Source organism: Polypterus senegalus, chromosome 18 (genome assembly GCF_016835505.1).
Source record: "Polypterus senegalus isolate Bchr_013 chromosome 18, ASM1683550v1, whole genome shotgun sequence".
NCBI lineage: Eukaryota > Metazoa > Chordata > Cladistia > Polypteriformes > Polypteridae > Polypterus > Polypterus senegalus.
The window spans coordinates 51966135-51991405 of NC_053171.1; the positions used below are offsets into that span (position 1 = coordinate 51966135).

Below are 25271 nucleotides of genomic sequence, written 5' to 3' on the forward strand. Positions count from 1 at the left end.
GCAAAACCAAAATTAAGGGGTTTTGAACCGGAGCAAGAAATGAATTACTGGGAAGCTAATAAATAAATGGTTTGTAATCAATTGCAAAGGAAGGGTTTCATCCACAAAACTCAGAAGGGTATTAGCTGTGAGAAGCAGCCTTTTAATTCCTTCATGTAATCGACCCCAATGTCATAGCACTTGTGTCCACAACCTTATCAACCAGGACCTGAATCCGGACATAGGATCACAAAATAGTAGCCTTCAACGAAAATAAAGGGTGTTACAGGAAGATGCTAAAAAAATGATCAAATTCATAAGGGGTCTAACACTCCTAAATTTCCAGAGTGAGTTAATAAAACCGACTTATTATACCACACCCAGTTTGTTCTGTTTACATGCATTCATAGTGAGAGTTCTGGGAGAAATACAAGATTGTTGTTAATTTGCTTCCTTATCTACATAAAAAGCAATTAAAGATTAGCTCTTAATATTTTTGGTAAAAAATATTTACTACATCTATTATAATAAAAAATCTTGGGACGAGACAAGACTTTTTTTTCTGCGACGAGACGTGATCTTTTGAAGAGAAACAGAGAGACACTATCACGTCCCGCGAGACGGTCAAGTCACGCCCTACTTACAACCATTTTCAAACAAGACCACGGTCATCTAACCTCTCAGTTGTTGGAATGCTTTTGGCAGACATACTTCCTGTGCTCTCTTTGTGCCAAGAGATTTAACTACGTCTGGGGCTGGAAAAAGACAAAGTAGAACGTCTTAAAGAATTCAAAAACGTTGGTGTGATACACATACAGAGCAGGTTAGAGATAATGAAAGTAGGAAAATTCAAAAGTCTCAAAAAAATGATAGTAAAGATCGCATTAGCGCAAACAAATGGAAAATATTACTCTGTGAAATAAAAGAACAGCGAAAAGAGATTGAATAGTGTTTGAGGATGTCTGGGGGAGAAGAGCAAAGCAAGCAGGTGGCAAAGCCCCCTAGTCCACTTATATTTCCAGCTTATCTGATATGTGTGTGTGTGTGGGTGGGTGTGTGTACAATACTAAAAACATGAGGAACACTGGTCCTGCCAAGAAAAAGGTTCCAGGCCCAGTAACTGGCAAGTACCAACAGGTTGCAGTGACTCATGTGGACACTGGAGCTGTCATTCTCTCAGGAAATTGGCTAATGGATTTTGCCTCGCACTTGGCACATGTCACTGCTCTTCTTTTTCACTCTTCATGTCACGTTCTTGATCAGTTTCTCAATGCAGTTTGCTGTAGGAAAGATGTGAACTGCTAGCCACATTTTCTTCTTCGCGAGCATAGATCATGTCATCAACTTTCAATTAAGACAAAAATGAAGGTTCAAGCCCCAGTGATTAGTGAGTAATCCTGTGATAAACAGTAACAACCTGTCACTTTTTATATATTTAGATATATGATAAAATTAGGTGAGAGGTCAAGGTAAAGTTTTGGCACTGGAAATGCTGGGTAAAGGACATGATCAGGTGTGACTATTTTCTTGTCCAGCCCCGAGAAAAATGAGTCAAAAATGTAGATATTTTTTTTTCTCTCAACAAGAAAAATGTGTAAATAGCAAAATATCAACATAAATACAGCAGGAATTCCACTGTTGTACTGATGCAGATTTAGTACATGGCCTTCGTATGATATGTTTTGAAACAGTAAATAGTGCACAGCCCGACACCACAATCAAGACAATAAAGTTTCTTTGCATGCTTTTTCTTTTTTCTTTAGGGGAGGAATAAAAGATTTAGATTTGTCAAAAATTTCAATCTCCTGTTTTTGACAGATCTCAATGTTTTAGGGACTCCTGATACCAAAAACATCAATATCTTGATGATGGATGTCTGTATATATGTGTGTGTGTGTGTTTTACAGTTTCTTTAGGACGGTCCAGAGTTAAAACGACTGCACAGAAAAATACCAAACTCAAAACTTAAGCCTGTTATTAGATGATGATGTGCTGACTAGTTTTTGAGACAAATTTTGCAAGAGAAAAATGAATTTGACAGGAACCCTCAAATACCGTAATTCTGCAATTCATTATGAATTCTTCTCATCAATTGCTATCATAATTGTCTATTTTATGATCAGAAAGATCAGCATGAGAGCAGTAAATAATTACTGAAATGTTTTAGAATAATTTGGGTAACTTGGTTCCTAGAGTGCAAAGCCTACTGACGCTCACATCTGAGTTTCTTTCTGTTGCTTATGCATGAGAGGATGGAATGACAGTGCTTGATCTGCATGATCATTGTGCCCCTTGTGTTATTGCAGGCAGCCACAGTGCATGACTTAGTGACATCCACATTTTCCCTGACATTGACAATTGCCACATTGTAAGTAGTGCTTAGAGGGCTAACATCTTTTTACTTGACTGCAGTCATTTTACCTTTGTGCCACACTGCTTCTTGCACCTGCTGCAGCTTTATGCAACATAATTCACCTGCCATATCATTCCAGTTCAGTTGTACAGTGCGCTTGTACCACCTTCACTTTCCTTGTCAACATCTGATCCCAATTCACATTGTTCATCATTATTGCTTAATTCAGCTGATGGTTTGGTTTAAGTTTGTTCTCACTTTGGCTTTGCTGCTACTCATTTACACGCCATTGGGTTTTTGTAGAAAACTCTGTCCTGCTCATGAATATTAATTAATTGCGTTAATTCAGAGTGGCAAAACACAAGGAAATACAGTGGTACCTCTGGTCACGACCGTAATTCGTTCCAAAATTCTGGACGTTACCCGATTTGGTCGGGACCCGAACGTAATTTCCCCATAAGACTGTATGTAAATGCAATTAATCTGTTCCAGACCGTGCGAACTGTATGTAAATATATATTTTTTAACCACAAAAATAGTAAATTATACCATAGAATGCACAATAGTAAACTAAATGTACAAACATTGAATAACACTGAGAAAACCTTAAACAACATTGTAAGAGTTTGCACTAGACCCTTACGAACCGCTCACTGTAAACACTTTTTTTATGAGAATTAAGCACAAGGAAAAAAAATTAAGTGCCACTGCTCTTGCGAAACTTTTCAAACCATCCTCTACTGGCTTTAAATTCCTCACCTTCACCACTCGAAGAAAGATTTTTTTTCAGCAAATCGCCATGAATCTTCTTGGCTCTCTTGCATATGATCGCCTTGCTTACGCTATCCCCTGCAAGTTGCTTCTTGTTCAACCACACTAGCAACAGTTTTTTCACCTCTTCCAGCACTTCAGGCCTCTGCTTGGTTAACATTGTAACTCCTTTTGCAACATCAGCTGCTTTGTTAGGCCCTGTATAAGCTGTCGGAGATGGCTGGAGTGGCGACCCGGCCAGAACACCCAGGAGGACCAGAAGAGGGCTTGCACCTTCCCCAGACCATGTGGGGGCGACCGCCCTGGTACCTTTGGGGACCACGGGTACAGAGCTTTGAAGCTCAACCCTGTAGGGGCCGTGGTCACCGCCAGGGGGAGCCCCTATTCCTTTGGAGCCTTTAACCTCAGCACTTCCGCCACACCCGGAAATGCTGGGAGGGAAGACGAGCAGGGACACCCGGAGTGCTTCCGGGGATGCAGCCGGCACTTCCACCACACTGGGGCGTGTCGGTAGGAGATTGCTGGAACACACCTGGAGTACATCTGGGTGCTTATAAAAGGGGCCACCTCCCTTTGTGTGATGACTTGGGTGGAAGAAGGACAACGTCTGAGAGGAGGCAAGGAGGCGGCCTGAAGGAAAGGAAGGCATTGAACTGTGAGGCCTGGACTTTGGGGACTTGGGGGTTTTGCACTGTAAATAGTGGTAAATAAACGTGTTGTGGGTGACATGAACGTGTCCGCCTGTCTGTGTCCAGGCCGAGCTCCACAACACAAACAAAAGAAAATGGAGAATGCGAAATCATTGGCGCATACGAACGCACATAGGGAAACTGGCCGCCAGTGTTTTTGTTTGCCACCAGAGCGTGTGGTCGTGAACAGATGCAAAATTTTGGCAAACTCGTCTTTGATCGTAACCCGATTTGTACGTGTTCAGAAACGTTCGTGACCAGAGGTTCTACTGTACTCATCATTTGTATGCAGCATATTATTTGATCCACTAGATGGCACTAGAATACTGCCCTGAGCCTTATTTGGGGTTAACACTATAAAAGTGGATCATTACCATTAGTCTAGCATCTGAATCGATAATAACAGTAAGTTAGATCATTACCGTCACCCCAAGTCTGTCTTAGGAATAACCGTAATTGCATAGAATACTGGGCCTGAGTAACGCTAGGGGTTAATGCAATGAAACACAAATATGAAAGTGTCTTTTCTGGGATCTGCAATCTTGGATAAACAGGAACTGCAAGGCACTGACCTTTATACAGTTCACATGATTTAATGACCTCTAGTCATCCCTATGTGGCAGCAACCTTAGAAGCAGCATGCAAAACAAATTACAAAATGTCGGAGCATATAAAAAACAAAATTGTATCAGAGAAAATATGAATAATTTGCTACCAAATTAAAAACAACTTTAAAACATCAAATGCTCTTCCTTTCCAATTGTTGTTATTAGTCACTCTAAATTCACCCGTTTATAAGCGGACCCTTGAGAAATGTTCTGGCAACTTGTCCCAAGCTGGAGATTGTTTTGTAGCATATGCTGATTGGCTAGACATGAACTTGATTGCATGGGCCCGATGATTAGTCTGAATTTTGAACTGTTGTCTAATTTGTTGCTTTCTTTCATTTCCTAGGCTTATAAACTTGTTATTCATTAAATCGATTATTGTTATTTTGTATTTCTCACAACTTTGAAGTTCTCTACTAATGAAGTGCTTTTTAATGCAGTGAAAGAAGCTGAATATTTCCTTAAGGGGAATTGTACCCACCAGCATTGATTTATTATTGAAATATAAAGCTGCTACTGATTGTCAGCTTTGAAGTTTATATTTGAATGTGGTGTTTTTATGTAATTACATTCTAGGCTTATTTTCTACTTATGTAAGATTTTTACTTTTTTTTTTTTTTTGTATCAACTACATAATGAATTTTCCATTTTAAACCTCAATGTTCCATCTCTGTTTTCAGACAAGCCCGCAGACTCTCCAGAACGGCTGCTGCAGGAACGGTTTCGGAAGCTTGGCCGCTTTCCTGAGGCTTTCAGCTCCATTCAGTACAGGGGCACCCGCACCTACAATCCTCCAACTGACTTCTCCGGTTTGCTGCTCACTGTGGAGCAGCAGCTTAGCAATAACAGCACCCGCTCACCACGTTCCCCGTGTGTCATCTATAAGGCTTTGCAGGTAGGAGGCTTCATTTTCATCACAGGGTCATTTCCGGCCTGTTTGTTGAAGGTGAATGATTGGGGTTGGGAACAGTTTTAAATTGTGGCAAACTGCTCATCAGGTTTGCCAGATTTATCAATGCCTATTGGCAATGGCATTGTAGCTCTTGTTGATCTGTAAGCAGTGACACTGCTGTGTCAGTACCCTCTCTGACCTTAAGCAAGTTACTCTACCTGTCACATATACAGTGCCCCCCATAATGTTTAGGATAAAGGCACATTTTCCCTTGATTTCTTCTCTGCAGTTTAAAAGTACAAATCAAACAATTCATGTGTGATTAAAGTGCACATTGAAGACTTTCATTTAAAAAGGATTTGCATATATTTTGGTCACTCAGCACTTTTTCTACATGGCCCTCCATTGCAGAGCCCCGTAATGTTTTACATCACAGCTGTTTGTGGTGTTTCAGGTGTGTTTCATGGATTCATGAGATACCTCAGCTTGCTTCCACCCTTTGCAGTCTGTAGTTGCCATTGTTCAACATGAGGACAAGAGCTGTACCATTGAAAGTCAAAGAAGCCATTATGAGGCTGAAAAACAAGAAAAACCATTGAAGTCATCAGTAAAACCTTAGGATGACTTAAATCAACTGTCAGGAATATATATAAGAAGAAAGAACACACAGGTTAGCTCAGTAATCTCAAAGGGAATAGTAGGCCAAGGAAGACCTCCACTGCTGATGACAGAAGAATCCTCACTATGGTGAAGAAAAAGCCCCAAACGCCTGTCTGATAGAGACATAAGTGGATGAGTCAGAGATGACTATCAGCAGAAGACTTCATGAACAGAAATACAGAGGCCAAATTGATGCAAACCACTAGTAAGCCAGATTATAGTTTTCAAAAAAAATAAAACCAATTTTGGCTCTCTTTTCACTTAACGGTATTAAGAATATTCAGGCACTCAATGTTGCAAGCTGGAGAGTTTGTTGGACATTATGTAAGTTTAAAGTCTGAGTTTTAAACTTTAAGAGACTGAGCTTATGCAGGCTTGAGAATGTGTGGCTGTTGGCCTGATAGTCAGGGCTACCCTGGGTAAGGCCTATTTTAGGCAAGCTAGTGATTCTTAACCTTTTTCTTTTCTTTTAATTTTATTGATTTTATTTAAATCAAATAACATTCCATACACATAACTCAATTTTTACAAAAAAATAAATAAATAATGAAAAAGGTTCTAAACAAATCAACCCCCAGCTAGGCCAGAAGTGTAAAACTATATGCTAGTACAGATAAGTGAATAGATACATTAATAAATGAATAAAGATAAATGGAGTAAAAGAGAGGAGAGAACCTGCTTCCTCAATTTAAATGCTTATTCCAAAATGTTATTGAGTATATCCTGCCAGGTTTGAAAATGTTTTGTACAGATCCTCTAAGTGAGAATTTGATTTTTTCCAATTTCAAATAGTATGAAACATCACTTACCCACTGACTTAAAAGAGGAGAGTTGGGATTCTTCCAGTTGAGCAAGATAAGTCTATGTGCCAATAGTGTAGTAAAGGCAATTACAGTTTGTTTGTCCTTCTCCACTTTAAGCCCATTTGGGAGAACAACAAACACAGCTGTTAGTGGGTTAGGAGGGATTGTTACACCAAGGCTATATTTTACCTTTCTTGCTATTGTATTTGCTTTAGAATTGTAACAATTCCAAGGTGATTTACAAATGCTGTGTACTTTTGTTTCTGAGCTAGGCCTGGTACAAAGATGTAGTAAGTGCTACTTAAGGTAATGAAAATATTTGAAGTTTTATATGTAACTACTAACCAATGCCCCAGATGAATCGTGAAAAGCTACAAACAATCCACTGGTTTTATTCAAACGTTAGTGTAAAAGTAATATTTTATTACATTTAAGGGACAAAAGCACTTTATTCCCCTTATGCATTCAGAGAATGTTATAGCAGGTGACACCATTTGCGACATTTAGATTAAAAACTAACTAACCAGTATCTGGTAGAATTATTACAGTGTGGCCAATTCATCAGACAGCCTGTGCACACAGAATGCTTAAAACGGATCATGCAGCAAGTTCAGCACCAGCTTCTAGAAATTCTTTGATGCTGTTCACAGGTAGTATGTCAGTAACACTGGGCATCATTTTCTTTCTGTACAGCTGGAGTAAAGCCGAACAGGTTAGTAGGAGACACTCTTTTATCTTTTTTCAGAAGAAAATGATGCAACATACCCTTCAGAATATACTAATGACCTGGATGGCAAACGGCATAAGGCCAAGACATTTCAATGAGCATTAGATGATGTCTATTTTATGTGTTGTGTGTTTACAGTTTAAAGGCAGAGACACTGATTTTTTTTTTTTGTATATTATATAGAATTCAAACATAGCCCTAACACAAGCCATAATTAAGATTGTGGCTGATCATTGTTCTGTGGGGTTCCCCCTTGAAGAATCGATGTAGATTGTCATCCATTCACCACTTGGAGAATCATCATTAAATGTTATCCTATTGGTTTGGAGTTCGGTTCAGGGAGGATTGTTCCCTTGAAGATTAGTTTGTGAGGTTTGTTGTAGCAAGCAGCAATACATCCTAGGGATTTCCACAAACCTTTCTCATTCAGGTTTAATTCACGACTCGGTGTGACCCCATTAGAGATGTCTCATGAACCATAGTGTGAGAAATACTGGCTTAAGCGATTGTACATGCATTCATATACATACTAATTACAGGGAAGAAAAATTTAACACCCCTTAGCAAGCTAATGCATTTTCTGAATTGGTCAGAATGTTACTTCTCCTATATAATCATCTCAAGGCACAGGCCTAGGAGTTGAGCAGCTAAATATTTCACTTCATATTGTACTGTATGTATAATTTGTATGTGATAAATAAAATTTCATTGATTTGATTTTGATTGAATATTTTAAGGATTACATCTCTCGAGAAAGTAGGGGTGTTTCAAGAACCGATATACGGGTACAAAGTCAGTACTACAGTGGTTATATTGGCTTTTTTAGAATATCAATAGTACTAAATAAAAGTTGGCTTTGTACTCATGCATAATTACAAGTAGACAAATTACTTTAATAGGCACAATAATACATGAGAAAGACGCAAATAAAAACTACATATAAAAATAGTAAGGATACAGTACCGTATCATCCTATGTTAAATACAAAAATGGCAGAAGTCGCGTCAGGAAATCCTTTATTTTTGCGTCAGATGATTTTCAGCACACAATTGAGGGGGTGCAAAAACAAAAAAAAGGCCAAAACACACACGTAGTTTTTTTTATTATCAATACTTTAATCCTTTGAGAGTGCAATGATGAGACTGAGCAGATGTGAGTTGTAATTGTTTCACTCAGAGCTTGAAATTCATTGTTGAAGTTGGGGCAGGAAGGGGGGAGATTCCCCACTTAAATCTGACACAAAGAGGGATTTCAAACTTGGAGGGAGGGGTTCAAAATCCCACATTTTTAAAGCCACTTTGATTTTAGGCATGTTTTAATTTCAGAATTTATTCTTTCTGATGTTTACAGTTGGTTATAAAATAGCCGATAAAAGTTATCAGTCAGTTATTCAAATAACATGTTATTTTTACCATTTTAACTTTAAATAATTCTTTAATTTTGCATATAGAGATTTTCATTTATATCTTGGCCAAAAACACAGTCTTGCTGAGGAAATATTTCATCAGCAGAATAATACAGCTTTAAAGAGTTTGTTTAAATGAAAATATCCCAAATTATTCACTGATTCAACACTACAGATATAATGTTTAAAATTTTATTTTTAGCATTGATTTTGAGCAGTATTTTTCCGTTACTGGAGAGAGAGTATCGGGGAATGAATTTAGAATGTGCTCGTCAGGTGGTTCATGGTGATGTCATTCTTTATAAATCCTATGCTGGGATTCCCACCAGATTATAAAATGACCCTCTTCTTGTTGTACTGGGGGAAACCTCATGCCCGTCACACATTAAAATTCAAGCTCATCGTTATAATTGATATTTTGAATGGTAATAGCGATTTACTTAAGTGATACCTGGGTACTTACTTGATGGATATACCACTAGTTTAAATTTGCTGTTACTATTAGTACATTCCACAGAAAAAGGCACCCTATTGTTCACTTGAGTAATGGAGGTACATTGAATAAAAAGTATTTGAATGGAGTTCTCTTTTTGCAGTGATATTGGATAAGTATCGAGTATTGTGAAATTTCACTAAAATTGGTAATGAATATGAACATTCTGGTTCTGTAACATCCCTACAAGAAAGTATGTTTATAGGTACCATAACTCATTTCAAATTCACCCCTGCAGACTAACAGGGTTAATTTGTTTCACATCCCGGTGGGGCCTTTGGCACTCTCACTGTTTGTAGCACCAATCTGTATCTTTTGTCCATTTTCTCTTTTGTATCTCAAGGCTCTCAGTGAGCGCTTCAGTGGGGAGATACCTGATGAACAAGTGGCCCATAGCTCATTCTTCCCAGATGAGTACTTCACTTGCTCCTCCATTTGCCTCAGCTGTGGGTAAGTCAGCGCAGTTCCTGCACTCATTTCTCACACTTGATTCTCTACTCAACCTCTCTCCTTATACCTTTAGGTATGTATTTCTCTTGAAGAAGGTTTTGCCAGAAATTGAATGTTTGGGTTAGATGTGTCCTTAAGTTGTTCACATTCAAGATGTTGGACATTTTGAGAACTATTGTCCGACCACTATAGTATGCCATTGAATGACATGATGTTAGTGTCTTCAGCACTTTTTAGGACACTTTTAAGAAAAAAGTTTATTTATGAAAACAGATTTTTGTGGTCTCATTATCAGTCACCAAAAGAAAATCCACTGGTATGGCTTCTCCTAAAGGGACTTCCAGCCATACTACACCCAGTATGATAACAAAATAAACCCGCTAATAATATTTAAACTGCTGTGAACTGCTTATTTGATTGAAGCATTTGAATAGGCTCAGAATTTATGCATTTAGTCAAATGGCCAGAATTTCATAATTTATGGCTTGTATACTAGGCAAGCATGCAAACAACAGTGCTTCTTTTTGCTTTTTCACACATAGTATACCTTCTGCAATCCAGACTCTCTATTACTGTACCCTGTACAAAGGTCCTGTTATTAGAATGCCTTTAATTTCTTGTTAATTACTTGTTCTACTATATAATAAAACACTAAAGTCTGTGTGTCCAGACCCTCTGAGCAATCTGATTGGACAGTTTGGCTTTGGTAACAGGATGAAAGAGGAAGTGTGAGATGCACAAGGGGAGAAATGGGATGGGAGACATGTGGAGAGTCTCCTTCAAAAACCATTAGTATTGAAATGAACAGGAGGTGAGAAAGGCGCCTTGAAAATTATTATATAGTCTGAGAAGCAAGCAGGCTTTACGGAAAGAAGTTTGAGAGAGGGAGCGCCGGTGAAGAAATCTTCAGACATGAACAAACACAGAGGAAAGTAGCTGAAAGTGCATGTAGGGCATGAGAGCAAATATTTTAAAATGATTCTATTAGTCTTCCACAGGTACCCAGACTTTTAATTGATAAAACTTACACAAAAGTCTCTATCTGACATAATGACCTTGATAAAGTGAAGTTATCTTCAATGCAAGTTCATGTTTTTATTCTTAACACTTACTGATTATGGCATGGGAGAAATGGTATTGTGACTTACAAGCAAGAACATTAATTTGAGGACTTGTGCATTGATACAGTTATTCTTGCCAAAGGGGAAGAGCGCAACAGAGAGTAATGCCAAAATGGTCTTTTATGATGTTGCTAATGGGAATGAAGAACATTTCTCAGTTTACTGATATAAAATGCTTGTGGGAGGCCTAGAGTTGGTGTTTGCCAATAGTGACCTTGTTTACCATGTATGAGACTTGTGCTAATCACTTGCTCGGTGATCAATGTTATGTAGAGTAGATGCAATTCCCTTTACAACTGAAACATTCTTACTGTTCACATTTATGAAATCAAATGGTCAACTTTTAAACAATTGTCTGTATAGTGTAATTTAACAAGAATGTTGAAGATGTGAAATTCTACAAGAAAATCTGAATGCCTAGTATACACATTAGCAAACAGCAGCATTCACACAACTTGTATGTTTTTCCACTAATAATTTAGGACAAAGACTTGCCTAGTTGAGGCACCACACTCATAGCATTGACTACAAAATCAAGTAAATCTAATCTGTACATTTTGGTTTGATTTGTATTTTGTATGCTCTGTGTAATATCTCTAGTGAACACCAAAGTGATAAGCTTTACTGTCATTTCTACTAGTATGTACCAAATAAAGCTACCTACTCTGATTCTGTCTTCCACCATAAATAGTGAAGTAAAACCTGCTTCTAATTTATTCTTATAACTATCCTGTAGATTTTTTAAAACATAAAAAAAATAACAAAACTGTGTGAGGAAGAGAATAGGGAATGGACAATGAAGACCTTTGAAAATGCTCTCGAGAACATAGAGTTTTGGAATGCAGACTCTAATCTTTCTCTGATTGGTTAGTGCTTGTTACGTGGCCCTTCCCTGATTACATCCTGCTCATTGCTGTTCTCCATGTGTAAACCTAAACTGCAGATAAGGGGTGTGTTGGACATTTCTTCTACCTGTTTCCACCATTGCACGCGTGCCCAGTGTTACAGTAGCAGCATGTCTATATCATAAACATTTTTAGTCCTTTTAGTATGGGCAGAGATGTTTCGTATACAATGCGAAAACTGTAGTGTGGAAGGAGATTAATGAAAACATAGTAATGTGGATATCGCCTTCAGAGCCAGTGTTACCTCAATTGGTCCACCTAGTACACCACGCCATGCAACAAGAAAATGAGAAAATACCTCTGTGGAAAGAATATCTTGGCAGAGTGGTTGAAAGTAACCCCACATTGTTCTGAGAATACTAAATGAAAAAGAATTAATAAAGTATGTGGGGGGAAAATAGCCTGCTGACATGAAAACTGCCTTTGGTTCCTTTTATGTTCCTTAACTTTTTTGGTTAAGTTTATGCAAACTGGAAAGGTAAATGTGTTCAAATACTTTATATTGAAACTGTTTTAAAAAACTGGCACAGGAGTTTTTTTTTCCTCATTGCCACTTAGCTGCCCTTCAGGTAGGTTCTGGTTCTTACCCATGTTTGATGACATATCTACTGTAGGTCTGGCTGCAAGAACAGTATGAACCACTTGAAAGAAGGCGTGAGCCATGAAACCCAGAATCGCTGCCGCTACTCCGCTCAGTATGACAATCGAGTGTTCACCTGCAAGGTGAGTGAATGCTTGAAAGTTTAAAGTAATATAATAGATAATGGAGGTGGATTGAATTCAGTCCAGTTCATGGATGTCGCAGAGTCCATAAATGTCATATTCATCAATTTATACCAGTAAAGACCAGTAAAAATATCTAGTCTGCAGACACATCTTTAGCAAGGACTACAGGGAATGGAAAGTGAACAGTAATATCAGTGATGTTAAAATATGCGAAGAAAGTGAGACACACAGTGTAAAGTAGCTATAAAACAAATGTTTGCTTATATTCACCCAAGTGTGCTCCACCATCTGCAGCATGCTCAAGGGAGTGCAAATCAACATTCAGCTAGTGTTAAGAATTTGCTTTTGAAACAGTGGCCATGATTTCAATTTATTATATGTTTACAAAGGAGGCCTTTGTTTGCTCAAGAGAAGTCAGTAAAGGCAGCGTGTTTTCTCATTATAGTGAGGTGAATCGTTTTTCACTTGAACTACTTTTGTTTTGAGATGACCAGCCATACTTCAAACCTCTTTCACATATGATCAGTAGTAATTTGACGGTTTATTTACATTATTATTTTCCATCTTAGGGTATAATGCCAGTAAATCCTAAAATACTACCAGTTATTATTATTTTTTTTCTTATTTGCACTTCTAACTTGAGAATTTACTGTCAAAAGAGGGAATAGTATATTATTGAGCCATACAATGTAATGCCAATATTTCAGCAGCTGACATTTCTTTTTTTTTTTTGTTAACAGGCCTGCTATGAAGGTGGAAAAGAAGTAATTGTTGTTCCAAAGACCTCTGCATCATCTGACTCTCCTTGGTTTGGTCTGGCTAGATACGCCTGGTCAGGGTAATTATAGTGAAAGAAGTGTCCTTTGAATAAATAAGTATAATGAAAAGAGTTATTTGCATTATGGTTTTATTACATGAATGTACAGTATGTATTGGCATAATGTGTTTAGCTGGTAAGGCCCTGCCATCCTCAAAAGATGCATTCAAATCAGGAAATTTTGCAGGTCTGTTTAGTTTGGGGGGAAAAGATGAAAATGTAAACACAACACTGACACACTGAAAACTTTAGAGATAAACAGCATTAGACTTGACATAGGAAAAGGAAGAGATGGCCTGGGGATGGCGCAGCAAGACATTCTTAGAGGTATAGAAGGCTGCTGATTTAGTAGAGTTTGGCAGGAAGATCTGAGGTAGATCTGCCCAGAGCTACGTCAGGGGTTTTCCCCTACAGTTCAACACATTTAAAGGTAAAGATGTATTCTTACGTGTACTGTAAATATGAATAAAACATTATTTATTGCAGTGACTCCTGGAAATGTTTGAGGAATTTAAAATGTCCAATTTTTCCTTCTAGCTATGTGATTGAGTGTCCAAACTGTGGGGTGATCTACAGGAGTAGACAGTATTGGTATGGAAATCAGGATCCTGTGGACACAGTTGTTCGCACAGAAATTGAGCACATTTGGCCTGGGGTATGTCAAATATAATTGGATACATTTTAAATTCTCTTTCTCTGCTCACTTTTTCCTGTCTTTTCTGGTGAATCTGTCTAATCTGGACAAAATTGCCTGATATTTAATTAAGGTGTTCAGTGCTTTTATGAGATGTGCCTTATAATTTATTTGCTCATTTTAGTCTGATGGCCTCCTGAAGGATAACAATAATGCTGCTCAGAGGCTGTTGGATGGAGTGAACTTCATGGCGCAGTCTGTTTCTGAACTGAGTGTCAAACCTGCAAAAGTTGTAACCTCATGGCTTACGGATCAGATTGCCCCAGCATACTGGAAACCTAATTCTCAAATACAGGTTGGTTCCAATTGCACATTTTAAAATTAAAAGCTTTTGTGTATCCTGCTGTGTTATGTTGTGTGTCGCAGTGAACATGTGTCCTCTCTTCTTATTATTAAATGGTCTGCTCTGTGACATGTGAATGATTGCAGTATTCCTATAGAGCAGGGGTCTCCAACATGTCGCTCGCAACCCCTTTCCAATAACTCGCCAAAGGGTTAATGAATCCTACATAAATTTGAAAACTTGATTAGTCAAATTAGGGGTGGGCAATCTTTCCAAAAAAATTATATCACAATCCTTTTAACACAAAATCACGATCCACAATCTGAATTGCAATCTGTCTTTTCAATGTGGCATACACTTCAGAGAATATCTGGACTCAAACTCATCAAGACCTAAGTAAGACTTTATTTTAAATATCAAACAAATTGGAATTCAATTGTTCTCTTGTTCACTAGCTAAGGAGTTAAGGAACATGTCCCGAAGCTGGCAAGTGAGTGAGGAGAGCACCACCAAACTTGGCCCGTTCTGTGTTTCTTAGATTTGCGCAAATAAATCGGTACCGGAAGCAAACTATGATACATAGCGAAATAAGAGAAGTCACAAAATCAACTGGAATGTTCAAGCAAATTATATAAAAAAAAAAAAACGATCTAAATCTGTTAAGTATTTCTCCCGTCAAAAACGGACAAACATACAGACACTGGATTTTATATATCATATACTAGCAGAATACCCGCGCTTCGCAGCGGAGAAGTAGTGTGTTAAAGAAGGTACGAAAAAGAAAAGGAAAAATTTTAAAAATAACGTAACATGATTGTTAATGTAATTGTTTTGTCATTGATATGAGTGTTGTTCTCATATCTATCTATCTATATATATATATATATATATATATATATATCTATATATATATATCTATATATATCTATATATATATATCTATATATATCTATATATATATATATATATCTATATCTATATATATATTTATATCATATATATATATCTATATATATATACCCGTGCTTGGCAGCGAGAAGTAGTGTGTTAAAGAAGTTATGAAAAGAAAAGGAAACATTTTAAAAATAATGTAACATGATTGTCAAAGTAATTGTTTTGTGTATTTGGCGGCAGCGTCACAAAGTTTTTTTCGTCTAGCTGCATCAGAAAATGTACCACGACGTCTGACACGCCTCCTTTTTACTGTTTTCTCACAGCTTGGATTGCTGCTGTCATATATATATATATACACACACACACACACATACATATATATATATATATATATATATATATATATATACACACATATATATATACACATACATATCTTCATATCTACATATCTATTTACATATCTACATATACATATATATATATATATATATATATGTATATACATACCTATCTACATCATATATACACACACATACATACATACACACACACAAATTATATATATGTGTGTATGTATGTATGTATGTATGTATGTATGTATGTATGTGTGTGTGTGTGTGTGTGTGTGTGTATATATATATATATATATACATACATATATATACACATACATATACTTGTGTGTATAGCTTTGGTCACTGAGTGCAAGGGAGAAATAATAAAATATAGTCTATAAGTTATTAAACAGTAAAACATTAACGTTTTAAGAAGTACAGGTACATTGAGCACTACTGGAGTGGTTGCGGGTAAACTACATTTTAAAGACTGTATAACACAACAGGTAAGTAACTAACAGCAGCTAAAATATATATGGATCATCTCTCAGTAGTAGATCCCTTTTGAAAGGCGCTACACGACGGCTGTGGTATAGAAATTACATTTTCTATGTGAACGTTCAAATTTGTGCCTCTGGTAATGTGCCTGACCAGCATTTAAAGAAAATTTGTTTTGTGTCCTCTGTAGTGTTAAGCGAGAAAGGCTTTGGTTTGGGATAAAAGGAAAAAAGGTGTAAAGAAAGGAAAGTTGCCTTTTTCTTTTATATAGTATAGAGATGTGTTCGCTGGCGTTATGATCGCCTTTTGGGGACAGTCGCGGTGGTCTTGTGTAGACTGGTGAGGCGTCCCGCCATTAATCGGCTGTGATGGCACTGTGAGTCCTCCACTCATATGCGTGTGTTCATAATCCGAGCTGAGACCTGATAATCGTATCGTGCAAAAGAAAGTGTGAATCGCCTTAATATTATTTTGCCGTGGTGTAGAAAAGGGGTCCCGTGTTTGCACTTGTCTGGGCTATAGCTCAGGGGGCGGATGAAAAAAATTAAAAGTGCTCACTTTGACTTAAGGCAGAAGCGCAGTCAGCGTCTCAAAGGCCGGCACAGCTATGCCGGCGCTGGCTGCTCGACTTTTGCTGGGCAGGAGACCCCTTTTGTACACACGTTTATTATATAAAAAGTCTCAGCGCTCTTTGGAGGTCATTCATATATATATATATATATAGCAAAATACCCGCACCTCGCAGCGGAGGAGTAGTGTGTTAAAGAAGTAATGAAAAAGAAAAGGAAACCTTTTAATAATAACGTAACATGATTGACATTGTCATGAGTGTTGCTGTCATATATATTCCTGCCTAAATAAGTCACCCGCGCTCTTACTTTTTACCGTTCATTTAATCATGGCTAGTGGGGGAAAAATTATAAAATTGAAGGAGGATGGCTTTACCAAAACAATTATTGATGGCGAATCGATTATTCATAAAGCTTGAATTGGTGATCTGTTTTTCTGTGTTAACCTCATATTTTTCATACTTCTTCTCAAACTAAGGTGGTGCGAGGGTAAAATGAATCGGGATGCGCTGATCAATGTAATCGATGTACCAGGAAATCATGCATTGACAAAAGCTCCCCTTTGCTTGTAATGCAAAGTGTGATTAAATGCATTATTTTTCAACGTTATGGAGCACATGCATTGAAGCTTCTCAGCTGTGCTTGTGCTAAGAAAAGGAAAGATTTTAAAAATAGCGTAACACGATTGTCAATGTGACCTTTTGTAAGTAGTGCCTGGAGGATTCAGTGTGGAGAAACTCTAGAGACAGCGTGTGTATTAACTTGTGGATTTTTCTGTGAGTATTTGGTGGCAGTGTGACGATTTGCTTCGAAGACGGCGTTAGCATGAGCTCAGCTCAGAGCGAAATGAGGTGGGAGGGAGATGATGGCGTGACTCCCCACCCGCCTTAACTGTCAATCCCCACAAACACAGTCTCGGAATTTGCATAAGCACACCCCTTCACCTACAATTTTAACTTAGTTACAAAGTGATCAAAACTCTCGTTTATATCCTGCGTCCTCTCATTAAACTTGTATCCCGCATTACCTGTGGGCATGTGAAATGCCAGCGGTAGCCTGTCTATGAACTTAATTTAAAGTTTAGGTTTACACCTTGCTTTCTTTCCGAGGTAGCAGCACTCATGAATATGATAGTATATGCCACTCGCTTCGCTTCTTATTGTTTCGCTGCCTTCTCAATTATATAATGCATGTTTTCTTCAGCGCTTTTTGGAGGTCTTCCTGGTTTTCTACGTACTGCGTTGACAGTCAGTTCACGTGATTACGTGGGAGGCGTGATGATGTCACACGAAACTCCGCCCCCCACGTCTTTGCAGCTCTACTCCATTACAGTTAATGGAGAAAAATACCTTCCAGTTATGACCATTAGGCGTAGAATTTCGAAATGAAACCTGTCCAACTTTTGTAAGTAAGCTGTAAGGAATGAGCCTGCCAAATTTCAGCCTTCTACCTACACGGGAAGTTGGAGAATTAGTGATGAGTCAGTGAGTGAGTGAGTGAGGGCTTTGCCTTTTATTAGTATAGATTAGTAAACCTTCAAAATAATGTGCAGTTAAAGTCTCAACAGCATTCTCAGCATTTCTGGACCTTAGTAGAGCCAGGTAACTATAAGAATCTTCACCAAGCAGCTCTGAAAATGTCTGCTTTGTTTGGGTCTACACAGTCTGACATGAATCTCATGAAATCAAAGTTCAGAACAAGACTGACAGATGAACATTTAAATGACTCCATAAGAGTCAACCTAAGTGGCTGCACTCCACCATACACCTGCCTCTCCAGTTGACTCCATGCAGTGCCAGTCATCTAACTAACTAAAAAACACATCACACATACAACTGGACATGGGAATAAAGTGAAACAGTGACATGTAACAAAATGACAAATGTGTGTATTTGGAATTGCATTGTTTTGTTTTGACCATTCATGTTTTAATTCAATAGTATGAGATTCACTAGAAAATGCATACCGACATACAAAATGCACTTGCAGGTGAACTAAATATTTTTTTGTGATATTTTAATGCAAAATGTGAGTTGTGGACACCGACATTTTGTAATTGTTCAGGCAAAACAAGCTTATTCAGTTTGTTTGGGTTGAAATAAGCTATGAGAATAAACGTTAGAAAACATGAGTAGCTCTCGGCCACTTTAATTCTGCAAAAGTAGCTCTCGGGAGAAAAAAGGCTGTATACCCCTACTATAGAGATTTCTTATGTTTATGTTGAGTGAATCCGGGCAAACTGATTCTCCATGAAAGAAAACAAGAAGGCCCCTTTGAGGCGTACCCTGATTTTTACAGTTGTGTGTACTACAAACATGTTTACACTGCTCATATCCACAACAACTCTGAAGAAAGCCTTCAATGGTTATCATATTATAAGGTATTTTATTACTTGTGTGCTTTAACCTTCTAAGATCTAAGCCATTTCCAGTGTTTTTGAAGTCTGCCTGTGTATTGCATGAAACTGGAATTTTACCCCAAGTGTTATATTATTTTTCCAGCAGAAGCTGTACTTTTCAAAAATCGGGAGTGGTCTCCCCTTGACTTTCTCGTATACTCAGATATGGGGATGGATATTTGAGGAGCAAACCACAAGACAATGATTATATTTTTATATTATGTACATTAAAGAACCATCAACATCAAATTAAATTAATAATATATTGAACAATTATTATTAAAGTAAACTTGAATAAATCAGACTCTGCTGCTGCATGAATAACAAAAGTACCACTTCCCGTTAGCGGAAATAGCTCAAAAGTTGATAGAAATCTACGTTTTGTACCCAATACTTGTATGCAAAATTTAGTTGACCTAAGTGAAAGCGTACTCAAGTTATCGTGTTTACACACAGACAGAATTCCAAAAATGGTATTTTTGGACTCAGGGAGGTCTAAAATGTTGAAATTCATTAAAATCTCGAAACAGAATTTTTGGAGGATTCCAATACTTTCCCTATATTTCAATAAAGTCAGGGAGGTCTAAAATGTCGAGATTCATCAAAACCTAAACATCTAATATTTGGACGATTGCAATGCTTTCCTTATACTTCCTATACAAGTAAGTAAAACTGAATATTAGAATCTTGTTTAAATTATAGTTTAGCTACAAAATTGATATAAATATCAAAAAATTTAACAGATCCCTTTCATATTTTTAGTTCTGTGTTGAAAAAAAATACAAAGCATTAACAGATCCAACAGTTTTTGGAAAATAATATTGAAAATGATATTTTTCAAAATGACTCATTTTCTTTCCATCAAAACACAATGAATTATATACATTGTGGAACTGGACCCGGACACAGACAGACGGCCATCGTTAATTCACTCAACACACGTTTATTTATAAATATATTTACAATAATGTTCAGTGCACTACCCAGTGCCTCCAGCACCAATCCCCCAAAGTCCAGGCCTCACAGTGACTAAATGCTTTCCTTCTGGCCACCTCCACTCCTCTCTCGAGCTCCGTCCTCTTCCACCCGACTCTTGCTGATGATAGAAGGGAGGCGGCCCCTTAAATACCAGCCCGGATGGGCTCCAGCTGCTTTCCCGGCAATCCCCCGCGGATACACCCCCGTGTGGTGGAAGTGCCGGCTGCGCATCCAGAAGCCCTCCGGGTGTCCCCAGTCCTCTTTCCCCCCCCAGCACTTCCTGGTGTAGCGGAAGTGCTGAGGTCCAGGGTTCTTCAGGCACCGGGGTGCCGCCTGGCGGTGGCCACAGGCCCCTATAGGGTTGGGCTTCCAAACCCTCTACCCGTGGCCCCCAACACAACCAGGGTGGTCGCCCCCTCGTAGACTGGAGGAGGCACAAGCTCTCCTCCGGTCCTCCTTGGCGTCCCGGCTGGGCTCCACCCCCAGCCGCATGCGACAACATTCAGTTTTTTATATTAAAAAATCTTAAAAATGTGTTACATTTTCCACTCTTCAAAATAGTTCCTGTCCAGAATGAGACAAAATGGAACCTTACATTCCTTCTATTGCCAAAGAGTTTCCTGCCTGCAGTTTCCTTCTTCCAGATGTGGCCTTTGTACTGAGACCAGCGATAATTGAAACTCCATCAAACATTTGAATGTAGTGTGCCTGAGTGGAAGGAATCTGCAGAGACACACCACATAAGTCAGTTGCCTAGTCCGCCACACTGTTCTTATGTTTCATTGGCTCTGTGCCCTTTGCTTTGCAGATCTCATTGAGAACAATAATGTACAAATAATGTTCAAAACTATATTAGAATTATGTGGTGGCTGGTGCAATACTAAATATGTTTATCAGAGAGATCAACCCTCTCATATGTAAACTGTACTGAATTACTGGTTTGTGGCATGGAATGTCTTTTATAGCTCACTGTTCGTCACTCTCCTTTACATAACATCCCCTGCATGGCACTCATGTATAGTATTTATAAAAATGAAGATGTATATGTTTGAGCAAATGCCAACAAAATACGTTTAGGGCAGGCAGTGTGGTGTAGTGGTTAAGGCTTTGAACTTCAAAACCTGAGTTTGTGGGTTCAAATCCTACTACTGACACTGTGTGACCACGAGCAAGTCTCTTGACCTGCCTGTGCTCCAACTGGAAAAACAAAAGAAATGTAACCAATTGTATCATAAATGATGTAAGTCACCTTGGATAAAGGCTTCAGCCAAATAAGTAAATGTCAATTTGTCTTCAAATAGATGCAAAACCCCCTCAAAAGGTTTATTCATTCAGTGCCAAACAGTGATATTAGGACAAACTTTCAGCATCGCCATCACTATCAAAATAGCACTCCTTGTTCAGAGGTAAATAGCTTTTGGATGTGCTATTTCGATAACAGTGCATGCCACATCAGTCTCTCTGTGTAAATGAATGACGATCCGTTTATGCTGTAAGAATAATCAGAAAACAAGGTAGGGTTATACAAATGCTGATTTTATCCGAAAACTTTTACTTTTGCTCGTATATCTTAGCCTCTGATTGATCTAGGAAGTCAATTCTAGTCTTGATTGGTTCTGTAAAATGTAATTTTTTCACAAAACAAAGCTACTGCAGAACTACATACCAAAATACTCAACCAACCCTGAGAGGAAGGTGTGTGTCAAAGTGTTCATGGATACATATTTCTTCAGTTTTTTTTTACTTTACAGAGTGACGTCAGAGGCACTCCAACTGCCCTATGGGGATGCTGCTGGGGCATTTTCAGACACATTTGACTGTTTTTCCCCTAAGTTAAACAGATAATTAAAATAAATGTCTTAAATACTAGCAGAATTCCATTTTGCGTGTTTAGTCCATTGGGGGCTTGCCGGCCTTAAAGGACTAAACAATGCTTATTCGTTTCCTGGGGGTGAATCGCTTTGAGGCAGCTTACACATACAATAACTCCACTGAATTAGAAAGACCCATAGCACCACTTGCGTTATATTTTATATATGCTGAATTACATCCTTACGTAAATTGTAACTGCTTCAAGTCATTGTCTACTTTGCACACTTTTTTTTTTTTTTTGTTGCACATTCTTTTCAGCATCTTTATGTTTTTTGGTATTGATATGCTGATTAATATCTCTGTGTCCTCCACAAGAAAAAGAACATCTACTTTCACATATTTGGCATATCAGTTTGTTGTTCTCTGAACCAAATAAATTTTTTTAATTTTAATTTATATTCTATCTATGGTGGAGTGGTGGTTCTGATGCTAGGGATCTGTGGTGGCAATTGGAAGGTTGCTGGTTCGAATCCTGTAAATGCCAGAAATTGTTCCACTCCATTGAGCCCTTGAGCAATGCCCTGAACCTGCAATTGCTTAATAAATATAGGATATCTGATTGGTATGATATCACCTGTTTTGAATAGAATTCATGCAATATGATTGGTGATTTTTAAGACTTGAAATATGTCCGGCTGCAAAGTGCTCCTTCCAAATTGACTTGCATTGACTTGTCTTGATGAACTGAGAAGTAAGTAATGTTTAAAATGCTGGACAATTGAGGAGTTTACAAAAAGAATAATAATTTGGGACACCAAAATTGGTGTGAGATTTGGAAAACATGGTAATCCTAGAAGTTAATATTCTAAATTTTCTGATGTGTATGTGGCCTACACTCTGCAACAGACTGACATTTTATCTAGACTCCAGTCTCTCATCTTCCAGCCTAAAATCTGCTTATTAAGTTGTCTATAGCCTCAGCGTGCTATGGTTAAGTCAGTCACCTCCTCCAAGACTGAAGGACTTCAAAAAATATTGTCAGATGGGAAAGAGTCTGTGCTGACTTTTTGTTTAATTTGGAACTCATAAACTGAGGCAAGAGATGGATGGTTGCATCTGATGATCTGGAACTTAACCTCCACTTAACATTTCAGCGTAACAAGTTATTAGGAATAATAAGCTATTCTGTATTTTTTTCAGTTTGTTAATTTGTTTGGTGCTATTCAATGAATATTTGTTTTCTTCTTCAAAAGTACAGTATAAAAGATCTCCATTGAGTCAATTTGTTGTGATTGCATTATGAACATATAAACGGTGATTATCTTTTATATCTTTGTAAAGCACATGTATTTGATTTCTTTCCACGGTGTCATTTACTCCTCTAAGCTCTTTCCCTTGTCTTTCTCTTTAGAAATGTCACCAGTGTGGCACTGCTTTCCAAGAGAATGATGCAAAACATCATTGCCGGGCCTGTGGCGAGGGCTTCTGTGATAGCTGCTCAATGAAATCCCGCCCTGTCCCTGAAAGAGGGTGGGGATTGGTTCCCGTGCGAGTTTGTGACCGGTGTTTTGAAACGCGGGGCATCTACACAGGTAAGCAGTCCACTAAGACACATCATTCTTTAATCAGCACAGTGCCATACAATTTGGTGCTTTTGTTTTTTGTAATGACATTTTCAGACACACCTGCTTCAGAATAAGTTTTTGTTAAATACATAATTTCCAAGTAACAGTATTTTGATGTCATTTTGTTTGCATATATTTTTGAAATGGAGACGCGTTTAATGAAACAAAGCAGTGGATTTCTGCAAATGTGCAGAGTCAGAAGCTCTTAAAGAAACATTTACCTTGTTTAATATTAGGCTCGCCATCACAAATTGAATAATTAGTATTTCTTGTGTTTTGTCTTGATAGAGTTCTCTGTTACTCTACTTTCCCCTTTTGTATTATTAATATGTAGCCTTTGTCAGAATGCCTCAAATCTCATAGACTTGCCACTGTTTATAAGGTACCTTCCCTTCTACATTTATAACCTCAGGCAATTAAGTATAGTAAAAGACAAGCAGGAGTTAAGTTACACTTTAAATATTGTATTATTGATAATATTCATAAATAATAACAATAAGCAAAATACATTTGAATATTGGCAACTATACAATAGTTAAATGGTGATGTGTAGTTTCAGGGACACAGACTTGTTAGTTACTTAAAATGTCTCTAGTTAAGTCCTCGTTTTTGGTCAGCTTTGTTCAGAACAGGCCGCCTGCCTGTCTCAATATGGCTGCCGAGCTGTGCTCTTCATTGCTCTTCATTGTGTTGTCCTTTTCAGGTCATGGTGTGTTGGATGCTCTTTCATTAGATGTTTGTAAGAGAGAGAGAGAGAGAGAGATGGAGGGTAAAGCAAGCAAATGTATAGATTCTCTGTCCAAATCCTACAGCCAATAGGGCATCATGTTACTTAAAGGCTTCTGATTCAAGCCAATTCCAAACAGCCATACTTCAGACCAATGGGGGTACACAGTAACTTTCACCCCTGCCCCAAAACCATTTGTTAAGGTGAAGCTTGCCAGCTAGATAGTTGGCCTCCATGCGGGAGTTGACTGAGAGAGCCCTGCAGAGGGTCACTTGCCAGACTTGTTTGAGGCACTTCGCCCAACCCTGTTGTACAAAGGACTGGTTCTTAACTATCTAACCATTGCTGTTCTTATCTATGATAGACATTAGTGTTATAAGTTACAAATAAAGACATACAAAATATATATCAACTTATATGTAAAATTTCACACCGCAACACCTTTAAATGTTTATTAGGTGAGCGTAGAGGTCATTTGTAGCTTAATAGGAATAAATGAAGAAATGACAAGTGCGAACTGAACACAAATGCTTTGAGAATTATTTACACACCTTTAAATGAGACTGAAGAAAGCCCTTTAAGAGACCAGCCAGTACACAACAGTGAAATAAATTTGACATAACATTCTCTGAAATGCTTATGGCAATTCAGGGTCATAGGCTCCAGAGACAATCCCAGCAGCATGGCAGGCAAGGCAGGAACCAGTTCTGCATGGTGCTCCATTCCTCTGCAGGGTCCACTCACTCACAAAGGGGACAACTGGAATAGTCTGTTAACCAAACACACAAACCTTTGGGATGTAGGGTATGAACCAGAGTACCTGGAAGAGAATACACTCTCAGAGAGAGGGTTTCAAACAAACTCCACACAGACAGAGACAGAACCCATAATTATGGATCTGTGAAGCAGCAGCATTAACTAATGCACTACTGGCTGTTGTCCTCCGCATCTCATAATCTGGTCTTTATAATTAGAGAGTACAAAAATGGGGGAATCAATATGCATCTCAGCTATTTGGACATAACCACTTACGGAAATATAGTAGTGACTCTACAC

The 25271-nt window shown here is 38.1% G+C and overlaps 1 protein-coding gene across 1 annotated transcript in view; it reads left to right on the top strand.

The window, feature by feature from the left end:
* Nucleotides 1-25271, top strand: part of zfyve1 (zinc finger, FYVE domain containing 1) — a 42862-nt gene that overhangs the window by 8468 nt on the left and 9123 nt on the right. The window contains exons 3-9 of the mRNA XM_039741280.1: nucleotides 5081-5295; nucleotides 9724-9830; nucleotides 12471-12579; nucleotides 13323-13420; nucleotides 13937-14054; nucleotides 14218-14388; nucleotides 23275-23455. Of these exons, the coding sequence (XP_039597214.1) occupies nucleotides 5081-5295; nucleotides 9724-9830; nucleotides 12471-12579; nucleotides 13323-13420; nucleotides 13937-14054; nucleotides 14218-14388; nucleotides 23275-23455 (999 nt within the window). The remainder of the gene's footprint in view (nucleotides 1-5080; nucleotides 5296-9723; nucleotides 9831-12470; nucleotides 12580-13322; nucleotides 13421-13936; nucleotides 14055-14217; nucleotides 14389-23274; nucleotides 23456-25271) is intronic.